We start from the raw sequence: 20939 nt of genomic DNA, 5'->3' as shown, positions 1-20939 counted from the left end.
CATCTATAGTCTATGCTAGTAAACACAGGCTTTGTCAAGCTGCCTTTAAACTTTATTTTAAGTCCAACATAAACCAGCAACTCCAGTCTGCCGGTCCTATAAAAAGGCCTGCAGCACAAAGCATCATTTGTCCAGTTCTATTTCGAAAATGATTTGAAAGAGGTTTCTCAATTACCAGTCTGCACTCAAAGGCAAACGCAGAAACGGTTATGACATGTTTTTTAAAAAGCTGCTTTTGTGGTCGATTGAGCTTTCTTCTTTTTTTCCAAGGGTTTGCTATTAAAAGTCTAAGTTTACCGAAACTGACTTTCCATTCGAACGTTCAGGAACATTCAACATTCTAGCAAAGCATATAAACATCCGTGATCTTAGGCTGCTGATGTCCCTTCTCCTGAGTTGAGCGATACCGCTACTGCTGTTTACATAAACGTGTTCTTATACTGTTTAATGCATCTATCTCCAGATCAAATATATTATGGGCTTGACAGTAAAGTTGGCTTAATGGCTGGCCTACGAGCGACTCAGGCCAGTATATTTTAAATATTAGTACAATAACATGCAACTAGTTTGACAGAATTGTTTATTAATCGTTAACATACATTCAAGCTGCACATTTCTGCTTTGAAACACTCCAGAACAATGTCATGGTTTGCTTTTACTGTAGTATGTTACTGTAAACATGATTTTTGAAAGTTTTATATATAAAAAAATATATTGCATGATTTTCAGTGCTACACTGTAAAAAAAAAAAACTGTACCTCAATTGGTTAAATATTTGCTCACTATAAAAGTCCCTGTGTGACATTTATATAGATCTTCAATTACATATCTGTTTCTTCTTAGTTTTATACATCTTACGTTGTTAAATTTTTACTTGTGATGAACTTTGATTCATCGTGTAGCTTTACCACCTATGTTTTTATGGTGGTTTTCAGCATGTTATAAAAGAATAAAACAGATTTGACTACTTTACATTAACATTATATCGGTTAATCAAAAAGTTTTTAAACTGTAAATTTAAGTTCAGTTCATAAAACTTAAAATGTTACTTCTGTACTTAGAATGGTAAAGCTCTGCCAACTACAACTACCATTTTTAACAAAAAGGCTCAACATGCCTTTCAAAAAGGCTTAATTTGTATTGAACATAAAACATTTCTTTAAGCACACTTTCCTAGAATATCTTCACATTGTTCTGTGTGTCTTGACAGAATGAAAGCAAATCTGAAATGTTTTGCCCAGTATTTTGTTGGTTTCCACAGATGAAGCCGTTCATTAGGAACCATTTTCTAATGAAAATGTTAATGTTCAGAAAATCATTATTGTTGATGCCATGGCTGTTTATATTATAGATTTATATATACATAGAGCACCTTTGTTGACACACCATTGTTGGCTGCAGGCTGTTACAGTTATGCAAAGATTTGTTAAAAACAAGATATTAACTGCTTCAACTGAGATTTTAATGAAGTACTCATTCTGCAAGTAAACAGGAGAAGATGAAAAATAATATAGGCAAGTGAGACCTGGTTTGGCAACTCCACACAGGTTCATGGCATACTTCATGGTTCTGAGACTTTCTGAAATATTGAGATGAATGACAAATAAAACAGTCCTTTTCAGGACTGTTGGCTTAGCTTATAAAAGTGAGGAGCAACTCAATTTACTGCGCTGCAGCACAGATACAAACAGACTCTACAGTTACTAAGGTACTGAAATACCATCAGTACAACCTCTAAGCCTAATATTAGCCATCTGAAGTAGACAAAGGCATACGAGCAAATAAAAAGATACGTTTAAAGGGATAGTTCACCAAAAAATAAAATTTCTGAACATTTACTCACTTTTATGTCACTCCTCCAAACCATGAAACACAAAAGGAGGACATTTAAAAAAAAAAAAATAAATAAAAAGAAGGTGAGTAAATAAACTTAAAATACACAATTTGATTTGAGTGAACCATTCCTTTAATCATTTCACAAGAACAAAGGGAACACTGCCAGAAGATCATGACAGTTTGTTCTCAATGGGGCAAAACCACATTCAACATTTTTTTCTTCATCATATCCTGGTTTGCAGGTTCACCGCATTGTTGCTTAGAGGTATTGTTGACTATAAATGACACCGATTCTGAACGGACCTGAATTAGCATTTCATTGCATTGATCACTCTCCTGAGGAAGTAGGATGGGCCCTCACAGGTCGGGCCCTTTAAAACAAGCAAGTGCTGAGAGAACGTGTCACCTGATCCGGACATACAAGCCAACACACACTCCCTCCCAACATGCTTGAACACGCACAGAAACAATAATGTGCTTTGTTGTTCTCGTCCCATTCAAAGGTGTGGTGTGGTTTTGTCGTTAGAGATCCAGACTAGTAACCCAAAAGTTGTAGAAGTGTTGATTAATGATCATCACTGAGCTCTTGAGCAGGACACTTAAAGGATTAGTCCACTTTCAAATAAAATTTTCCTGATAATTTACTCACCCCCATGTTATCCAAGATGTTTATGTCTTTAATTTCTTTTTGACTGAAGAAAGAAAGGGGTGGTCCAATGCGATTTCACTTTTTTAACTTTAGTTAGTGTGTAATGTTGCTGCTTGAGCATAAACAGTATCTGTAAAGTTACAGCGCTGAAAGTAGAATGCAAACAGACATATTGTCTTTTAATGTTATGGCAGTTTAATGCCTACAAAAACGTCCGGTTTGGACTACAACGAGCTTTTTCCCGGGTTGGTGACATCATAAACCCTGCAAAACATGTCCCCGGGAACACGCAACAAAGTGGGTGAGGCCATGCGGTGCAGCATAATGAAAGCGGAAGTGTTGTGTACACCAGGCGTGAGCGGCGCACGCGTCAAAAAATATAGAACCCATTATAATCAGTGATATTTTCTACACTGGATGCGGCGCTGAAGACAGCTTCCAGAATTTACACGAGTTCAATGCTGGATGGCTATTACTGAATGCACAAAAGCTTTTACTGAAAGAAGCAGTGCCCACTTTAAAAGCAGAAGCTGCTGTTTATTGGCTTCAAACTGCAAGTACGTTTTATTGTTTGTACATGTCTTTTAAACGTATAGTTCTGTTGCTATTTTTTGGTTGCATCAAGGACAAGTACAAAGAGCAACTCGTTTTTGCTTCGCTAGCCAGTTAGCTGTATTATAGTGCATACTTCTTCAACAAACACCAACAAACTTCTATGTTCATAGACAAACAGTTGTTTATGCTGTAAATTAAACGCTACCTTTACAAAAATGCTACTATTAGTAATGTATTCGACTACAGTAAAGCTTTAATCAGGATAAAACTGTATATTGAAAGCTAACAAACAGCAGTGACAGCATATCTAAACACTTTGACACAAATACAAAATGAAATACCATTCAGAAACGATCTTTAAAGCCTTGCTGTTCATCTGGGTCTGATTCGGGCTCAATTTGATACAGCAATATAATCAAATTGAGCATACAATATAACCGAAGCTCGCGTAACCGGTAACAAACAGTAAGGGCTGTGGCGTTTACGGACGCTTCAGCGAATCACAATGGCTCTGGATACGCTGGGCCCGCTAACCAATCTGAGCACAATGCGTATTTCGGAGGGAGTGGCTTCACAGAAGCAGGAAGTCAAACGAGCCGTTCATATGACAGTGGAAACAGAGGTGTAGAATAAAGGTAAAATATATGAAAAATACAGCGGTTTCAAAAAAACGAAGCATTAAGATATGTTAAACTGTGCCCCAAAAACACAGTCAAGCCTAGAAAAAAAACACTGAACCACCCCTTTAATGTTTTTGATGAAAACATTCCAGGATTATTCTCCTTATAGTGGACTTCAATGGCCTCCAGACAGTCAAAATGACAGTTTCAGTGCAGCTTCAAAGGGCTTTAAACAATACCAGACGAGGAATAAGGGCCTTATCTAGCAAAACGATCTGTCATTTTCGAAAAAAAAAAAAATACAACTGTATATGCTTTATATACAGTTCAACAGCTTTATATACAGCTTTATATACAGTTCAACTTACGGAACGAACACGGCGCCAGTTCCGTTTTTTTCCGTAAGTAGAATAGGGAAGGTGTAGGATATACAGCGTAAGCGTTTTGAAGAATACGGAAAGCGGAAGCACGTGCAAGGTGATCATTTGTGTTTATAAAGCATATACAGATGAATTTCTTTCGAAAATGACCGATCGTTTCACTACATAAGACCCTTATTCCTCGTCTGGTATCGTTTAAAGCCCTTTGAAACTACACTGAAACTGTAATTTTGACCTTCAACCGTTTGGAGGCCATTGAAGTCCACTATAAGGAGAATAATCCTGGAATGTTTTCATCAAAAACCTTAATTTCTTTTCAACTGAAGAAAGAAATTAACATCTTGGATGACATAGGGGTGAGTAAATTACACGAGGCGCTCTGAACCGTGCCCGAGCGCGTTTGACCCTCAAAGCCCAATTCGTTTGACAAGTGTGAGTGCTCCGTTCTGTGCCCTGGCGCGGTTCGTTTAGCCCGCCCTGGCCCGCTTGGTCATAAGGCCCGCTCGGGACAATCGTGCTCAGTTCAAGGTAACCGTGCCTAGTGTGAGTAAACCCTAAGCAAACCAAGCTGGTTTGAAAAATCAAATGCCTGCTAAATCAAAAACAACCAGAAGAAATGTACATGAATGAACTGTGTTTATACTTACGTATTCTTTGACGTTTTTGGTTTTCACTGCTTTGTAGGAATAGTACGCTGGATACAGGTTTCCAAAAACCAGCCTGTGTAAAGAAACAGAGGGTAAAACAAATAAATAAAGGAAAAAAAACTGTAACACTCCAGATATTCCTCAAAAGCAGAACGATTAATGGGTACGGATATTCCCGTCTGTATGTCTAGCTCTATTAAAAGCCACTTCCTCTGACTGATTGTTTACAAGGTAAACAACGATTTCCTTTTCCAAAAGAAAAAAAATAGGGAAACAGAGGGGACAAAAATGCAGGAGAAAAATGCACCTAATTTAAAACATGTCCTAAAAGACATTAAACTGGAGTCCATACTGGAGTCCATAGAGAGCAAAGCTGTGCGTGCTTTTGAAGAGCAGAAAACTAGTAATGGCTCTTTTTAGTTGAAAATGCCAAAATGGCAACAATTACTCCATAATATTGAGGACAGAAAATCTAAACACTATTTTGCAGAGCAAATTCAGTAAGCACCATTCGTCTACTAGAAGTCGTCCTTGAAATATTAAATAAAGGCTGGAACACATCACATGATTTTTGCACAGATTTCTGATCCAATTTACAGTCTGGACAAGTTAGTGCTAGTTGGCAAATGTCAGAGCCAGTGTGCAGATTTGAGTTGACAGATTTCACAGAAACTTGACACAGACTCAGAGTTTTCTTTGATTCCATACAGTTGGAGGATATTTAACATGTTAGCATATTTTAAAACACATTTGTCACGCATCATTTTCATTTGTCACACTTCTAGCAACAAACATGGTTTGTTGTGTTTGGAGCAACTTTAAAGTCTATTAGGCCCTGTTTACACCTGGTATTAAGATGCGATTTGGTCGATCAGATCACAAGTAGATGAAGGAGACACATTCCCATTTACACCTGGTGTTTTAATCTGTCTATTTTGTCCACTTTCAAAAGAGAGGGTCTATCGGCAGGTAACGCTGGGAGTGCATGTTAGAAATCAGGAATGGTGAGAGAGCAATGTGCTTGATACGTTTTCAGTCTTCAAACCAAACTTGGGTCTTCAGCTGGCAAAATTTAATCCCACCTGGCTAGCGCGCTTCCCATGATGTTTACGCATTAATTCAGTAGGCAGAGACAAGGCGGTCTTTTGTGGCTGTTTGAACACATTTGTCCACATGAGCGTCTACACTACAAAAGCAATCCGATCAAATGCTTGTCGACTATCTCTGGAAGTGGTCGAAATTAGACAAGCTCAAAAACTTTTTAGACCCCATTTACAACTGTATTCAGGATTGTCCACTTGTGATCCAATCGACCAAAATGCATTTTAAAGGGTTAGTTCACCCAAAAATGAAAATTCTGTCATTTATTACTTACCCTCATGCAGTTCTACACCCGTAAGAACGTCGTTGATCTTTGGAACACAAATTAAGATATTTTAGTTGAAATCCGATGGCTCTGTGAGGCCTCCATAGGGAGCAATGACATTTCCTCTCTCAAGGTCCATAAAGGTACTAAAAACACATCTAAATCAGTTCATGTTCATTCAGTGGTTCAATATTAATATTATAAAGCGACGAGAATATTTTTGGTGCGCCAAAAAAACAAAATAACAGTGATGGCTGATTTCAAAACGCTGCTTCAGAAAGCTTCGGATCATAAATGAGTCAGTGTATCGAATCATGATTCGGATCGTGCGCCAAACTGCCAAACGGCTGAAATCACGTGACTTTGGCGCTCCAATCAGCAGATTCGATACACTGATTCATTTATGATCCAATGCTTTCTGAAGCAGTGTTTTGAAATCGGCCATCACTAAATAAGTCGATTTGGGGTTTTTTTTGGCGCACCAAAAATATTCTTGTCGCTTTATATTAATATTGAACCACTGAACGAACATGAACTGATTTAGATGTTTTTTTAAGTACCTTTATGGATCTTGAGAGAGGAAATGTCATTGCTCCCTATGGAGGCCTCACGGAGTCATCAGATTTCAACTAAAATATCTTAATTTGTGTTCAAAAGATCAACAAAGGTCTTACGGGTGTGGAACGGCATAAGGGTAAGTAATAAATGACAGAATTTTCATTTTTGGGTGAGCTAACCCTTTAATACCTGGTGTAAACTTGGCCTTAGAGAGTGAGCTTCAAAGCTTTACGAATCTTTTGTTTCAAATCAGTGGTTTGGAGTGCGTTTCAAACTGCCAAAGTCACGCCACCCAGTGGTGAACCATTGAAATTTCGAAACACTTTTGACGCAACAAAGCCTTGTTTACTGAAATCATGTGACTGTCATGCGACAATCCACTGATTCAAAAGAAAAAAAAAGACTCGTAAAGCTTTGAAGCTTAATGAAGCAGTGTTTTGAAATCACCCATCACTAGATATTGTTGAATAAAGTCGTTATTTATTTATTTATTTTTTGGCACACAAAAAGTATTCTCGTTGCTTCATAACATTAAGGTTGAACCACTGTAGTCACATGAACTGTTTTAAATAAGTCTTTGGTAGCTTTCTGGTTATATGAACGTGTTAATTATCTTGCTGGCAATGGAGGCCTCTCTGAGCCATCGGATTTATGCTCCGAAGGTGAATGAAGCTCGTACGGGTGTGTAACGACATGAGGGTGAGTAATTAATGACAGAATTTTTTATTTTTGGGTGAAATAACCCTTTAAGTGGCTTTTATAAACGTGCCTTAGAAAAAATACAACATTAAGATGTGTCAGTGCAAGCTACTTTCAGACAGCTCAAACATGCATTTTAGTTTGGGACTAGGCTAAAGCCTTGTCTGTGAAACCAGGCAATAGTGTATTCTAGGGGTGGTGAAAAAAATCGATTATTGATTAATCGCGAGTATGTTATGGACGAGTATGAATCGATTGTTAAATTTTCAAAAATCGATTTTTTATTTATTTATTTTTTTGCATTATTTTATTTTGTAAAAAATGTTATACCGGGAGTTGAACGTCACGAACGCGCCCAGTTCCAGTTAGCAAGCGCGTGTAACGGCAGCCAGAGCAGGTGTGTAAAATGGAAGAACCAGGAACGAGCAACCAACCGATCCACCCAGCCAGGGGCGGACTGGCCATCTGTGTGATCTGGAGAATCACAGAACGGCCGGTACTCCAGGACGGCCGGCGGGCCGGCCCACCACCCACCGCCACGCACGCAGTCATCATCTGTTTTTTTCCCCCACTAATCTGTTTCACACTCCAGTACTGTAGGGGGCAGCAATGCACCTTTAAGTTGGATGCCAGCTGCACTGGCCGTGGCCGCCAAGTAAGCAGCAAAGACGTTAGATCAGTGGTCTCAAACTGCCGGCCCGCAACTGATCTCAAAAATAAAACATAATCCGGCCCGCTAAATTATTCTTTTTCTTATTCTCTAGTTGCTACCTGTCTGATATGCAAAGAAAAAGTCGCCGTTCTAAGGGGCATTCACATATCGCGTCCGCGCCGCATTCTCCTTTCCAATGCGCTTTCGCTCCAGTGGCGTCTGTCGTTGCTATGCAACCATGAGCCGCGCTCTCAATCGCTTCTATTATGAGCGCGCCTGCCTAAATTACAGTAAAAGCACTCGACTTTAAGTCACAAGCGCCGATTTAAACCACCGATACTTTTTCTTTACCTTGACATGTTTCGACTGCAACCTGCAGTCTTCCTCCACCTGAACACATTGTCTTTCTAGAAGAAAATTGTCCAATTTCTACAGTATGTTGGTTCTGATCTACTTCCTAAAGGAAATAAGCCTTTCATTTATTTGTTATTGTTTAGTTCAACTTGATGAGTCACAACACAATGTGATGTATTCATTTCTGTGTTCTACAGAACATAAGCTACATACAAATAATTCTGAAGTTATAACTACAAGACACAGAAAGTGCTTTGAGTTGTTGTTACTCAATGAAAGAGTTAAGTAATTCAGTAGCTGACTTTTTTTTTAATACTGCAATCACTTTGTAGTGTATTTTCGTTTACTGTTGTGAAATGGAAAATCGCTAATCGCTAATCGAGAATCGTTAATAATCGAAAATCGACTGTAATCGTAATCGAATCGAATCGGGAAATCAGACAGATTAACCACCCCTAGTGTATTCCAGTCTTAATAGTTTAAAAGATCTGCGCACAGAAACTTTGACCAATGATTAAACTGAGAAATTATTCAGTTTAATTGTATTTAACGTCAACTTGGGTTGGAGATGGAAAAGAAGTCACACTGATATGTTCATTTCAGTGAATCACTATGATATTCCATTTCACCCTATGAGTGACTGACCTGAGACAAGCCAATAAACCAGCAGATGGGCCCAGTGCCAGCCCTTCATCTACAGCCTGTCGCTCTCACACGAGTCCCATTTATTATGTTCCGCTTGGCTAAATTTGTTGAGGATCTTGCAGAAGACATACTAACCTCCTCCTTGTGCAAAACTCCCATTGTCACAGAGCAATTAGCGCACACTCAGAGGTGCCAAACACAAAACAAATCCCTTTCTTGTCTGGACCCCCACAAATAAGTTCAGGGGGATAAACAATACAAAAACAGGGAGACACACAGATGTGGAGCTGCCAACAGAGGAAAGCTGCTACTAGCATTCGTTTTGACATGCCAGCAGACTTTTCCGAGGTTTCACAGGCACCAGCCTTGATGTTTTCCAGATGATAATGCTGCTCTCTGAAACCAGTGTTTCACTTTCATACCAAAGCTGTGCTTTGAAAAATGACATTTCCCCAAGGACTAAAAGAGTCCTTCGAAGTAGCTTTTTGGTAAACTCGAGTTGAAACTTTCCAAATGATTTAAAAGTACTGTGTCTTTGCAGACAGACAGGCTTCTTGACTCAGCAGTGCAGCTAAATTTGGGGACAGCTTGTGCTGTTTCCACTGCCCATTATAGACAATGTGTGACCCAGAAACTCAGGCCACTCAAATATCAGCCCAAAATTTTTACTATTATTACAGAAACATATGTAATTTATTTCTATAGTGAACATCATTAATAAACAGCAAGATGAGAAAACATAATACAATGAAAACAATTTCATATTTTCTGTAGTGGTTCTTGCAAACGCAGAACTCAGCATCACGATTCTAGGGTGTTCTGGGTGGTCACGTCCTGCAGCTCAAGTCTTTAAACATGGCTCGGATGTCTCTTTCACTTGAAGTCTATGGGTTTAATATAGGGCTGCAACAACTAACTGACAACAAATCAGATCATTAGTTAATCATGTCTACACAGTACGCATTATGCACGGAAAACATCTGCCAGTTGCATCTCTTTATAGAAGTGAAAAACACATTTCTATGTAAAAAAAAACACATCTGGAAAACAGAGGAGGCAGAGTGAGCTGCTTCTGAACCCAAGTTTGTCCTAAACATGAGAATGTGTCATATGTCAGCTAGATATTTTACTTCATAACTTGTTAAATATGATTTTTTTTTTTTTTTTTTTTACACAAATGCATCGCTTCGATTTGAAGGCCTTCATTAAACCCCTGGAGCCATGTGGAGTACACGTTTATGATGGATGGATGTGGATGGAAGCACTTTCTTCAGCTCATACTCATTGATCCCCATCTCACCATTGTAAAGCTTGGATGCATCAGGATATTTATTATTATTTCTGCGATTATGTTCATAAAGTCATACATCTAGGATGGCTTGAGGGCGAGTAAAGCTTGGGCTAATTTTCATTAAAAAAATTAACTAATCCTTTAAGGACTATAACAAACAGCTGGTAGGGACTACAACAAGCTTCTTCCTGGGTTGATGACATCACAAACCGGGTAGAATCTGTGAAGTGATGTCGACACAGGATTGGTCACTTGTCTGTTGCCTGGCTACCATTTTCTCCATAGCTGGCTAAGCGCTCTATTTGAGCGACATAAACACAAATCAATAATAAAATTAAAAGAAATATCTAATCATCCGCCATAACGCCGTCGTTATTACATCTCATATCATAAGTAAACCTTTGCGTTACCAAGGCAACGAATGACGCTTTTATAATACATTCCAAAGAGCGACCGTTATCAGACCCACAGTGGAAACAAAACCGTAACCGTACCAGCTGGTCCGGATTGGCATAGAATGGAATGGTTACGCATTAAGAACCGTTCGGCCCGATGGTGGAAAAGCAGCTTTATATTACATCTTGTAAAAGGGGCATTATAGGTCCCCTTTAAGTACTTTAAATAAAAGCATATAGTTTAATGCAGCATGCCCAATCATAATTACTTATTTTGAAATGTTCTACCCAATTATTTAAAGAAATAATCTACAGATTAATCCATTATCAAAATAATTTTAGTTGTAGCACTGGTTTAATATTTAGTAGGGCTGTGACGGTGGCAAATCACCAACAACCGCCGGTGTTGCGGTGGACAGGATCATAAAAAGAAATCCATCATAATCAATAATTACCCATCATTTTAATTTTTATATTTTAATGATAAGATATTTAATAGCTTCTGATTTCCTCCACATTTTCATTTTTATTCACAAACTTACAGGATAAGCAAATAGGCTATGCATTTATTTATACTATGATAAGAAAGTTGATCAAAGACTTTTCAGCTTTCATCTTGAACACTTTCACGGATTGTGAGTGAATGCGATCATCCTTTCCTCTTTACTACTGTACAGAACGAAATAAACATGAATGAAAATAAAAAAATATGTTGAAAGATATCATGTATGTATCATGTCAGTTAAAACAGTGTTGCAAACAATGTCACGTAACATTATACCTCAGAAAAGCCATTCGTTGACCATAAACTCTATATTATATATATATATATATATATATATATATATATATATATATATATGATATATATATGATATATATATGATTTATATATATGATTTATATATATGATGTCACACTACCGCCGGTGTCACTCCACAAGGTCAGTGTCAACTTCACCATCGCGGTGGCGCGGTTGTCATGCCTACCGTCACAGCCCTACTATTTAGTGTTAGGGGATTGTTTGGATCAATAATCTCAAGTATGAAAAATAATAGTGTTGCTTGTCTAAACATTTTATGAGCATTTTAATACACAAGAATTATAATATTGTGCAATGGATGTGCACAGCACACGTTCACAAAGTTCTCCCTGTTGCATGGTCCTCATCCAAGGATCCACCTTGGCAGCAGTTTATTTTCCTGTTGCCATAGAAACAGCAGAGGCACCAGGCTGTAACAATGGTGTTCAGCTCCACACATCTCTCAACCCTTCCCCCCTCCACTCTCCCTGGAGCACTGTAATTTACAGATCTATTACTTGCATTCATGTGGCTCTGTGTGCCTAATAACTAGTATTTTTCTTTCATTGGACGATTGTTTTAATCAGTGCCAAATGAGGAAATTCACCTACAACGTTGCTCAGCAATTTGCGAGGAGCTGCAGTAGGCTAGACTGACTGTAGATACTGGACAACAGGGTTTTCCCACAATACAATTCTAGTCTGTGGACCATGAACCAAACTCGAATAAACAAACAGCGGTTCTGTCGGTGTTCTAAACAAGCGGCATGTTTCCAGTGGCAAGTCATTTGTCTTTCTGCACTGACAGAGAAAAGACTGTATGACTTCACACAATCACAGCCAGTGATCACAGAACTTTCCAGTAAAAAAACTTTTAAATGTAAAGCAAATATGAGTTAAAGGTGCAACATGTAAGAATTTTTCAGTAAAATATCCAAAAACCACTAAGCCAGTGTTATATATTTTGTTCAGTTGAGTACTTACAATATTACAAATGTTTGCAACTATTTGTAAATCGTGAGAAAATTGCAATTTTAACCAAGGCTCCGGGACGTGTGAGTCGCCGCCTGTCAATTGCGTCATACCCGCGATACCCTCGGTTTCCGGTTTTATTTTGTAGAAGCCATGGAAACACCAAAGATGCTTTAATATATTACATGTTTTAATAGACAAGGGAACAACAGTTTTTATATATTTATAGACAAAACTAATTAGTTGGTGTTTAATTACTCTTATTGTTTAGGCTAAATCTAATTTTCTTGATTTTTTGCGAGTATCATGCTTATCATGCCACAGAGGAAAAAAAAACTATTTTGTCAAGTAGCTAACATAGCATAATCAAATGCAGCTTTATTTTCAGTAACAGTAATACATCGCTCCAGAGGCCTCGTTCAGCTCCCACGACACTCGGTCCTGCTCTGCTTCATACTACAGTAAAGTTAGCATCCATGAAAAGGATTTCTTCCCGAGTCCTATCCCAATTCTACTCCACTGTCTGTTGAGGTGAGGACCACATGTCCCAAGATTCCGGGCTCAAACTTGGCGTCATCAAGCTACGCCTTTGTTTTGAATAGGCCTCTAGCGGACAAAAATTATTACATATTGCACCTTTGATGTAAAATGTTTTCTGTACATTTTTATTTAAATTTGTAAAACTTAGAATGTTTCTACTAGGGTTAGAATGGTACCAAAATTTTAGTAGTCAGTAGAGTTGTCAAAAGCACCGATTTGGCTTCCAAGTTGGTACTGAAATTTTAAAAATGTAGAGTGGATTCGTAAACACCTGATTGGCCATTGTGTTGATGCACTCATCAGATATGTCTGTGATTGGCTTCAATTATCAATGCTTCAAAAACATTGTAAATAGTTATCAATGACGCTCTTCACAGAGCGCTTACAGAGATACACACTGGAGCATTTGAAAGCAGGTGTCTATCGTGGACCAGTCCGCTGATAGATGCCTGCTTTCAAACGCTGCCGTTCCCGCTTTCAAATTCAAACACTTCTGTGTGCTTTCAAACATTCCTGTGCGTTGATCATTGTAGCCAATCAGAGACATATCCGATGAGTGCGTGAACACAGTGGCCAATCAGGGGTGTTTATGAATCCGCTCAACAGCGCTCAAAGCGGCACATTTTTAAAATTTCAGTACTGACTAGTACCTAAGTCGGTACTTTTGACAACTATAGCAGTCAGTAAAATTTTGAGGTCCTCAGTACCAATTTTGGTACCAGAGCAAAAAATTGTTGAATTAAGTACTTTAAAAAATGTTTGTCCCATTTTGTCACGTCTGTTGGTTATCACTGTCAATCATCGCAGTTTCCTATTTAAGTGAGCATTTAAATACAGTTGTCAATTCAGAAACTTTTGCAGTGTACTTAGCAACATGAAAAACTAAACTTTTCTTCAGATTGTGAATGGGTAATAAACTGAAAGCCAGAGAAGAGCCCTCCCTAAGGGCTCATTCACATAGAACGCATTTTTGCTTTGAAAAACATGAGACGCAAGCAGTGGAATGGGGGGGTTAGACACAAGGTCCCGAGACGCGTTTTTTAAAAGTAGAACTGATTTTAACTTGAGTGTAGCGTTTTTAAAACACCATGTCATGCACTAGATGCTGAAAAAGATGCAAGCGCAATGGTCATACACGTCTGTCTAGAGCAGGTTTACATTCAAAAAATATGGAAAAGTAGCTAATTGAAATTGAAAAACACGTTCCCCAGGCTGTCAATCTCTAAGGTGTAAGGCAAGCTCACTGAATTCTGCACTATTATACAAACTCCCATTACAATAAAAAAGTTGTCTTAATTTAACAATGAATCTCTTATTTACATTGTGTTTACAATTTATTGGTTATAAAGGATTGGCGAGTTTGTGGCTCGCATTAAAGAAAACAAAACCTAATGCGTTTTCAAAGGTGTTAAGACGATTCTGACTGACTTACCAACTTGCACCTCTGATAGGCCATCGCGTTCAAGCACTCAATAGATATGATTATGATTGGCTACAGTGTTCAATGCTTGTAAAAACACTGGGTAAATTGAAACCTTTAACGCTCAGAGAGTGCTCAAACAAACATCAACAAGAGCGCTTGAAAGCAGCGTCCATCAGCAGGTACCGAATATACCGGTAATGCAGAAATGCCGATACCTTCGATTTTTTTTTTTTAGTACAGTGATTACGATTCCGGTAGTCAAACCTTGACAACCCTAGTTGCTACTTTTTGCTATTTTTATGGTAAACTTCCAGCAACCACAGCTGCCTTATTTTACTGTAAATTTAACATTCTTTTACAGTATACTGTTCGCTTGTAGCATTTGTTGATGAAATGTGTCATCACAGGCAGGTGGAACAACTTGCAGTGCAAGTTATGAGGGATGAAATTAATGATGAAAGTAATACTGAAACAAAATAAAAACAAAATTAGTAATTTCTTCAAGAATCAGATTGATAATTTAATATTATAAATAATTGATTATTTACAAACAAAACTAAAACTAGATTTAAAAACTATTCCAACATTTTTAATAATTAGTACATGGTTAGACAGCTGCCTAAACAAAGACAGAAACTTGTGAGGAGTTATTATACATTACATTTATGATTTAATGAATGAATTAACTGTCCTTTAACTGAATAAAATAGTCTATGCTTACTAGTACACTCAACCAAGCAAAACATGTAGTTTGGTGTTATCACCAACAAGCCAACAGCTCTGCAAATTTTTAGATATCAGTCATGTAAATTACTGCTGACTCATTTGTTATTCAATTGACATGGAAACCCACATTTATTTATTTGTTTTTTTTAGAAAAGACTATAGAAACATGTCTGGCACTATGAATAATTAATTATACAGGAGGGAATATATAAAAAGGCCATCCTCTCTTTACCAGTACGGAAAAAGCTGATCAATGTGTTTTGTCAGACTTATTTCATGCAAAATATCAAATAGGCTCAATGCACAATTTAACACAATTAAATACTTAAATTCTTTTTAAAGGCCAATCATTTGATTATTTCATTTGATTATTTTCAACATTTATTTGGAACCAGGTTGCAAGCCTAATGACTAATAATAACAAAGGAATATGTATCACATTGTGTAACACTTGAGTTAAAAATAAAAGACACCAAAAATTAAAAGTAATATTTTAAAAAATATTAGCTGTTGTTAAAGATATCAGCTGTTGTTAAATAGCTGATATACCTGTGCCTACCACTGCATATAAAATTAATTAATTATTAATGTACTAAGCTGCTGCTTGGCAACCATAAACTAAACTATACTTTGTGTTGTGCCTAACAAACACCCCTTAATAACAGGTTCTACCCCTTCTACACTCATTTGGGACACATCCCGCTCTACCGGTTAAGAGGTTTCTATGGTTGCAGGGTACATACTGTCAGACTGCCCAGCCCTAACAGTGAGCAATAAAGCCATAAAGTCTGCTCAACTTGTAAGTTTAGCAATCACTTTGTTGGAAGGCTTTGATTCTCCTTACTAACCCCTTTTCCACCAAGGCCGTTTGAGTGCTGGTTCGGAGCCAGAGCCTAGTTTCAAATCAGTTCTTTGTCTTTCGACACACAAAGCACCAGCTCCGAACCAGGAAAAGTGGTTCGTAAGTAGCACCAAAACGTTGCTGGGCTAGAAGAAAGAACCGCTTGCGTCAGGAGCTAGGGGCGGGGTTACCGTGACCAAACTTTTGACCGCCATTTTTGAAATAGCAACTAATCGAGCTAATAGCAGCTCGATTGTAATCTCCGTCTATATACAAATTAAGGCGAGTCGTGTTTGGATGCCAATGTAGGTTCGCAAAGCTATGAGCATCAACAGTAGTGAAACATCTGCGATTGTTGATAGAAGGCTTGTTCGAGATGCATCGGAGCAGCGCGGAGCGATTCGGCGGGTGCTGCGGATCCGCGGGAGCATTTGTAGAGCATACGACTCCTTGCGCTTTTGGATCGTTCTCGCAGAGCTTTGATGTCATGCGGCGATCGCTATGCAGGAAGCTGATGCATCTCAAACAAGCCTGGCGTGTTTGGCGCTGCAGCGCTAGCTTTGCTGTGACATACGAGACGTATACGTGACATAAGACCGGGCTCTGTGCTAGTTCTCTAGCCCGTGGAAAGGCAAACCGGTTTTTAGAAGGCTCGTCAGTTGAACCAACTCCGAAATGGCACTAGCACTAGCTCTGAACTAGCACCCGGTTCGTGCTGGTGGAAAGGGGGTAACTGTCTGCCTGTGGCCTCTTCTCCTCCCAAAAAAAGAACTTGCACGGCCCCTATGAAACACAAATAAATGTGCTGCACATCAGTCTTTCATTGTTTTCACAACAAGGAGTTGGTTTTCCTCCAGTGGGCCCCTGGAGGAAACAGGACCTGCACTGAGTGGTCTAGAAAGTATTTTTGTGAAACGGGGTATCATTCTCAGGGTGTGCAGCTGAAAAAATAAAATCTTCAGACAGGCCTTGACACTCAGGTTTAGGTCAACTTTGAGGTTTCCTGCAAAGAAACAGGAAGGCAATGCTCACTCTGATGATGCTATTGATTTGACTATTACTTTGAGCCAGATGCTGAAGCACATATGGTTCAGCTCTTGGGACTAAATGTATTTTGCCTAAAAAAGCCTGCCAAGGTGCATAGCCATCAGGCCTTGAACCATTTAATATTCCAAAAAAAAAAAAAAAAAAAGCCACAGCTTGCATACTGCAATGGATTTAAACTGGCATGTCAAGTGGCTGATATTTTACAACTGATTCTGCTTTGGTTTCATTTGTAACCATTTTCACTGGCAGTGCAAAAAACAGCTTAAACTTGTTGTTTATAAACAGTTGTATAAAAGAAACAGAACATTCATAATTGTAAATGACTAGTGGTGTAACCATACACTGTTATATCGAGATAATGCAAATTCACAACATAAAAATGCGACGATATGTATCGTTGATGTAAACAGTATGACTCGATATAGAATTCATTTTATCCAAGACTCAGCTCACTGTATTTATAAAGTATAATTCACCCAAAAATGTAAATTCTGTCATTGTATACTAACCCTTATGTCATTTCAAACCTAAGATTTCCGTTTTTCTTCCAAAAACAAATGAAGATAATTTTATGAAATCTGAGAGATTTCTATCCCTCCATTTAAAGTCAATTCCCCTAAAACTTAAAAGATATTAAAAAAAGTCACAAAGACATCATAAAAATAATAAACCGAGCTGTCTAATCCAAATCCAAGTCTTCTGTGGAGACACAATGGCTTTATAAAATGAACAGATTTACAACGCACATACTGTAGTAAAACCGGACGTTCAAATGTACGTGTGTAATTGTACGACTTGAGGGTGAGTAAATGAATTTTAATTTTTGGATGAACTAATAAAATTATTTTGACACGCTTTGCAATTACAATAGTCACTGATCATCTGAAGTGCATACAAGCTGCAGCAGCACTCCTCAATGTGAATGTGAATTCAACAAATTCCTGCATTGAAAGAGCAAATGTACTGCGTTAGAAAAAAATGGAAGTTACCAGTTACAGTAACAGTTCTACATTAAACTACTATATTTAAATAAGCAATAAGGTACGAGAGGCTGTGCTGTATCGTAAATAAGTAATACTAATAAGTACATAAGAAATATGCATCAATGTAACTTTCATGAAGTAAACTTTTTCTAAAAGCCTTCCTTCCACCAGAAAAAAATAGTCCCTGACCATGAACAGCAACAGAAGTTACATTATTATGCCATTAGATGGCGGCAAAGATTGTCTTTATGAGTGTGTCAGTCAGAGGCAAAGACTTTTATATTGAAAAGACAGGATTGTTTTAAAAACGGAACAAGACGCAATTGACAAATGCTTTGACAAGCGCTGTTAGTCACGTGAAAGCCCCTTAAATGTTAAAAGGACAAGATAATACATCGGACATTTAAACATATTGTTTAATTATGAACATAGGACTGACCTGAAGGAAAATACTAAATCTGAATGCAGGTAATAAACTCGCTCACTCAAACTCTTTCTCACAATACTCTTCTACATAATACAGTAAGCTTCAATGAACAATATCAGTTGAGAACAAACATTGCTAAGGGTGTTGTGTAGTGATACACAGAACCGCTGGGTGAAGCGGTCAAAGCCGTGTTTTGTGTAAAAAACACAGCTATTGACCAATCAGACTCAAGGACAGGAACTAACTGTTTTATAATGTTGAATATAATTGTATAATAATGCAATGGGGCAACATTGTTGGGTTCTATGCCAAAAGTCAGATTTTACCAGTAAAAAAGGGCTTAGCTGCATCATTTATATGTATAGTATTTTCAGGTTTAGAATCATGAATATATTTATTCTGGTGTCACCATTGTTTTACTTATTTAAGAAGTTCTTTCTTAGGTTTCAGCTATCCTAATTCTAATTTCATGTTAAAATTCAGTTTTATTGTTCAGCGACACACCCAGTCAATTGTTAATTTACATACAGAAGGTTCAATTAAAGCTTGAAATATTGTACATTGTTTATTAAGATGTATGTACAACAAAGTTATTGAAAATTGTTAATGTTTTGGAAATAAATCTGTTATTTGAATTTCAGTTTAATTTTTTTATTTTGGTTAAAATATTGTGATACATATTTTATCATGAACCCAGTTTCACGATGCGTACTGAATTGTGAGCTGAGTGTATCGTTACACCCCTATAAATGATTGCATCTTATCTTAATTTTTCTATGCGCAGCTAAAATCGTTTCACTACATTTATCAGTCTCATCTGGCAGTTCTACCAGATGTCTGAAAAAGACAATAAATTTGCAACACCATTGTGGAGACATTGCAACGACAGCAACTCTACAGCAATGACAGTAAGAAACTAAAAATCACTTGTAATAAAAAAATTAAGTAGAAACTAAAAAAAAAAAGTCACAGCAACTAAATTTAGCAATCAGAAAAACGGCTTTGAAGTTGATGCATAAACACCAGTGATCCTGACCAAAGAAAATGAGGGCAAACCTGTTCTCAGAGGCCAGCTTAACGAACATGAAGTTACCAGACATTTCTACATTTTCTTCTCAACGTTAGCATTTACCTGCTAATATCATACTGCTTACAGCATTTTATTCTGCACATACATAGTGCTTTATAATTCAAAAAGAGGCAAAGCTGGGAAGCAAAACGCATCGATAAAAGTGTCTACGCAGCACATAAGCCCACAGTATTTTAAACAGACGATGTGGTCTTGATCTCTCATCATCTTGCCATAAGCTTAGTTATTGTCCTATATTTGAACTTCTACATCGTATATGCTGTAAAATCCTAACCGCAGAATTATAACCTTAAACTAGCAAGGTGGACTGTAATTGGTACTTCTGGGTTCTGTGACTGACTACATCCCCTCCTAACTGCTTGCTAGTGACTCTAAGAGGACAACGTTGCAAAATGTGTCTTTCCCACAAAATAAACCAAAATTATCCTCTTTCTGCTGTTTGCAAATGAGCTACCAAACAAGGACATACACATCAACCATTCAAATCTTTCCAACCCTGCTGCCTAAAGGCAAACGTGCTCTTTTTGTTTTAGAGATCGACTGATATTTTTTAAGACTGATATACTGGTTATTCTTTATGTTTGAGTGTTCAAGAACCAATTTACGCTGACTGTTTATTATTAATCAATATAATTATCAATTGTTTAGTTTCAGTTTCCTACACAATAGCACATTAAAAAACAGATTACAACAATTAATTCAATATGAATTTTTATTGTTTTATAATTATTAATAATTAATGATGATTTTTGTTTATGCCATTATTAGTTTAATCTTAATGGGTGCAAATCTATTGTACTTCGTTTTAGTACATGTCTGACTTTTCTGTTTAAAATCCTATATGTAACACACTTTATTAGTACTGGATGTAAAAAGCATGCAAACATTACATAATCAAGTTACCTATTCAATGAACACTATTGTTTTCCTTTACAGACCTAGCCAAATTCATTTTGATGTCATATAGTGATAGGCATGGTATCAAATAACTAAAGAACTGATTAAGTAGAAAACTGTAAATCTGTGAGACAGCAAATGTTGAAAAAAAGAGGTTAGGTAGACATACTTTTTGATCCCCTGTGAGAGAAGTAAAACGACTTTCTTTCTATGTGTTCAGGCCTGTCGAATGACATCAACCATAAGTTAACATAGGGGAGAGGAAAAGTTCGGAGAGATGAGTCAGAAGTTTGTGACAGCTCCACCTAACCCAAAAGTCCCAATAAAAAAAACTTTATAATAGGCGTCAACACAAAAACATTCACGGACACGTCCACTGGCATATGAATAATTTCACTACTGACACGCGAGCCTCTGATACAGCAGTGATGGCAAACTACATAACATACAAACACTGGCTTGATGATTCTAGTTCTTTTCTTCCAAATAACATGGATCCTTCCCAAAAAAGTTTAAAAAAAAACACTAAACGCTTTAATCAAACA

The 20939-nt window shown here is 37.5% G+C and overlaps 1 protein-coding gene across 2 annotated transcripts in view; it reads right to left on the bottom strand.

The window, feature by feature from the left end:
* The window catches only part of reep3b (receptor accessory protein 3b), a 37680-nt gene that overhangs the window by 16291 nt on the left and 450 nt on the right, over positions 1–20939 (bottom strand). For both annotated transcript variants that reach the window (XR_010892644.1, XM_067369363.1), the window contains exon 2: positions 4688–4760. Coding sequence is in view for 1 of the 2 variants with exons in the window: in XM_067369363.1 (XP_067225464.1) it covers positions 4688–4760 (73 nt within the window). In the remaining variant the exon portion in view is untranslated. The remainder of the gene's footprint in view (positions 1–4687; positions 4761–20939) is intronic.

This window comes from Chanodichthys erythropterus, chromosome 19, assembly GCF_024489055.1.
Source record: "Chanodichthys erythropterus isolate Z2021 chromosome 19, ASM2448905v1, whole genome shotgun sequence".
In the NCBI taxonomy this organism is placed as follows: Eukaryota; Metazoa; Chordata; class Actinopteri; order Cypriniformes; family Xenocyprididae; genus Chanodichthys; species Chanodichthys erythropterus.
Note: the sequence above shows the minus strand (reverse complement) of the source record. Positions and strands in the feature narration are given on the sequence as shown.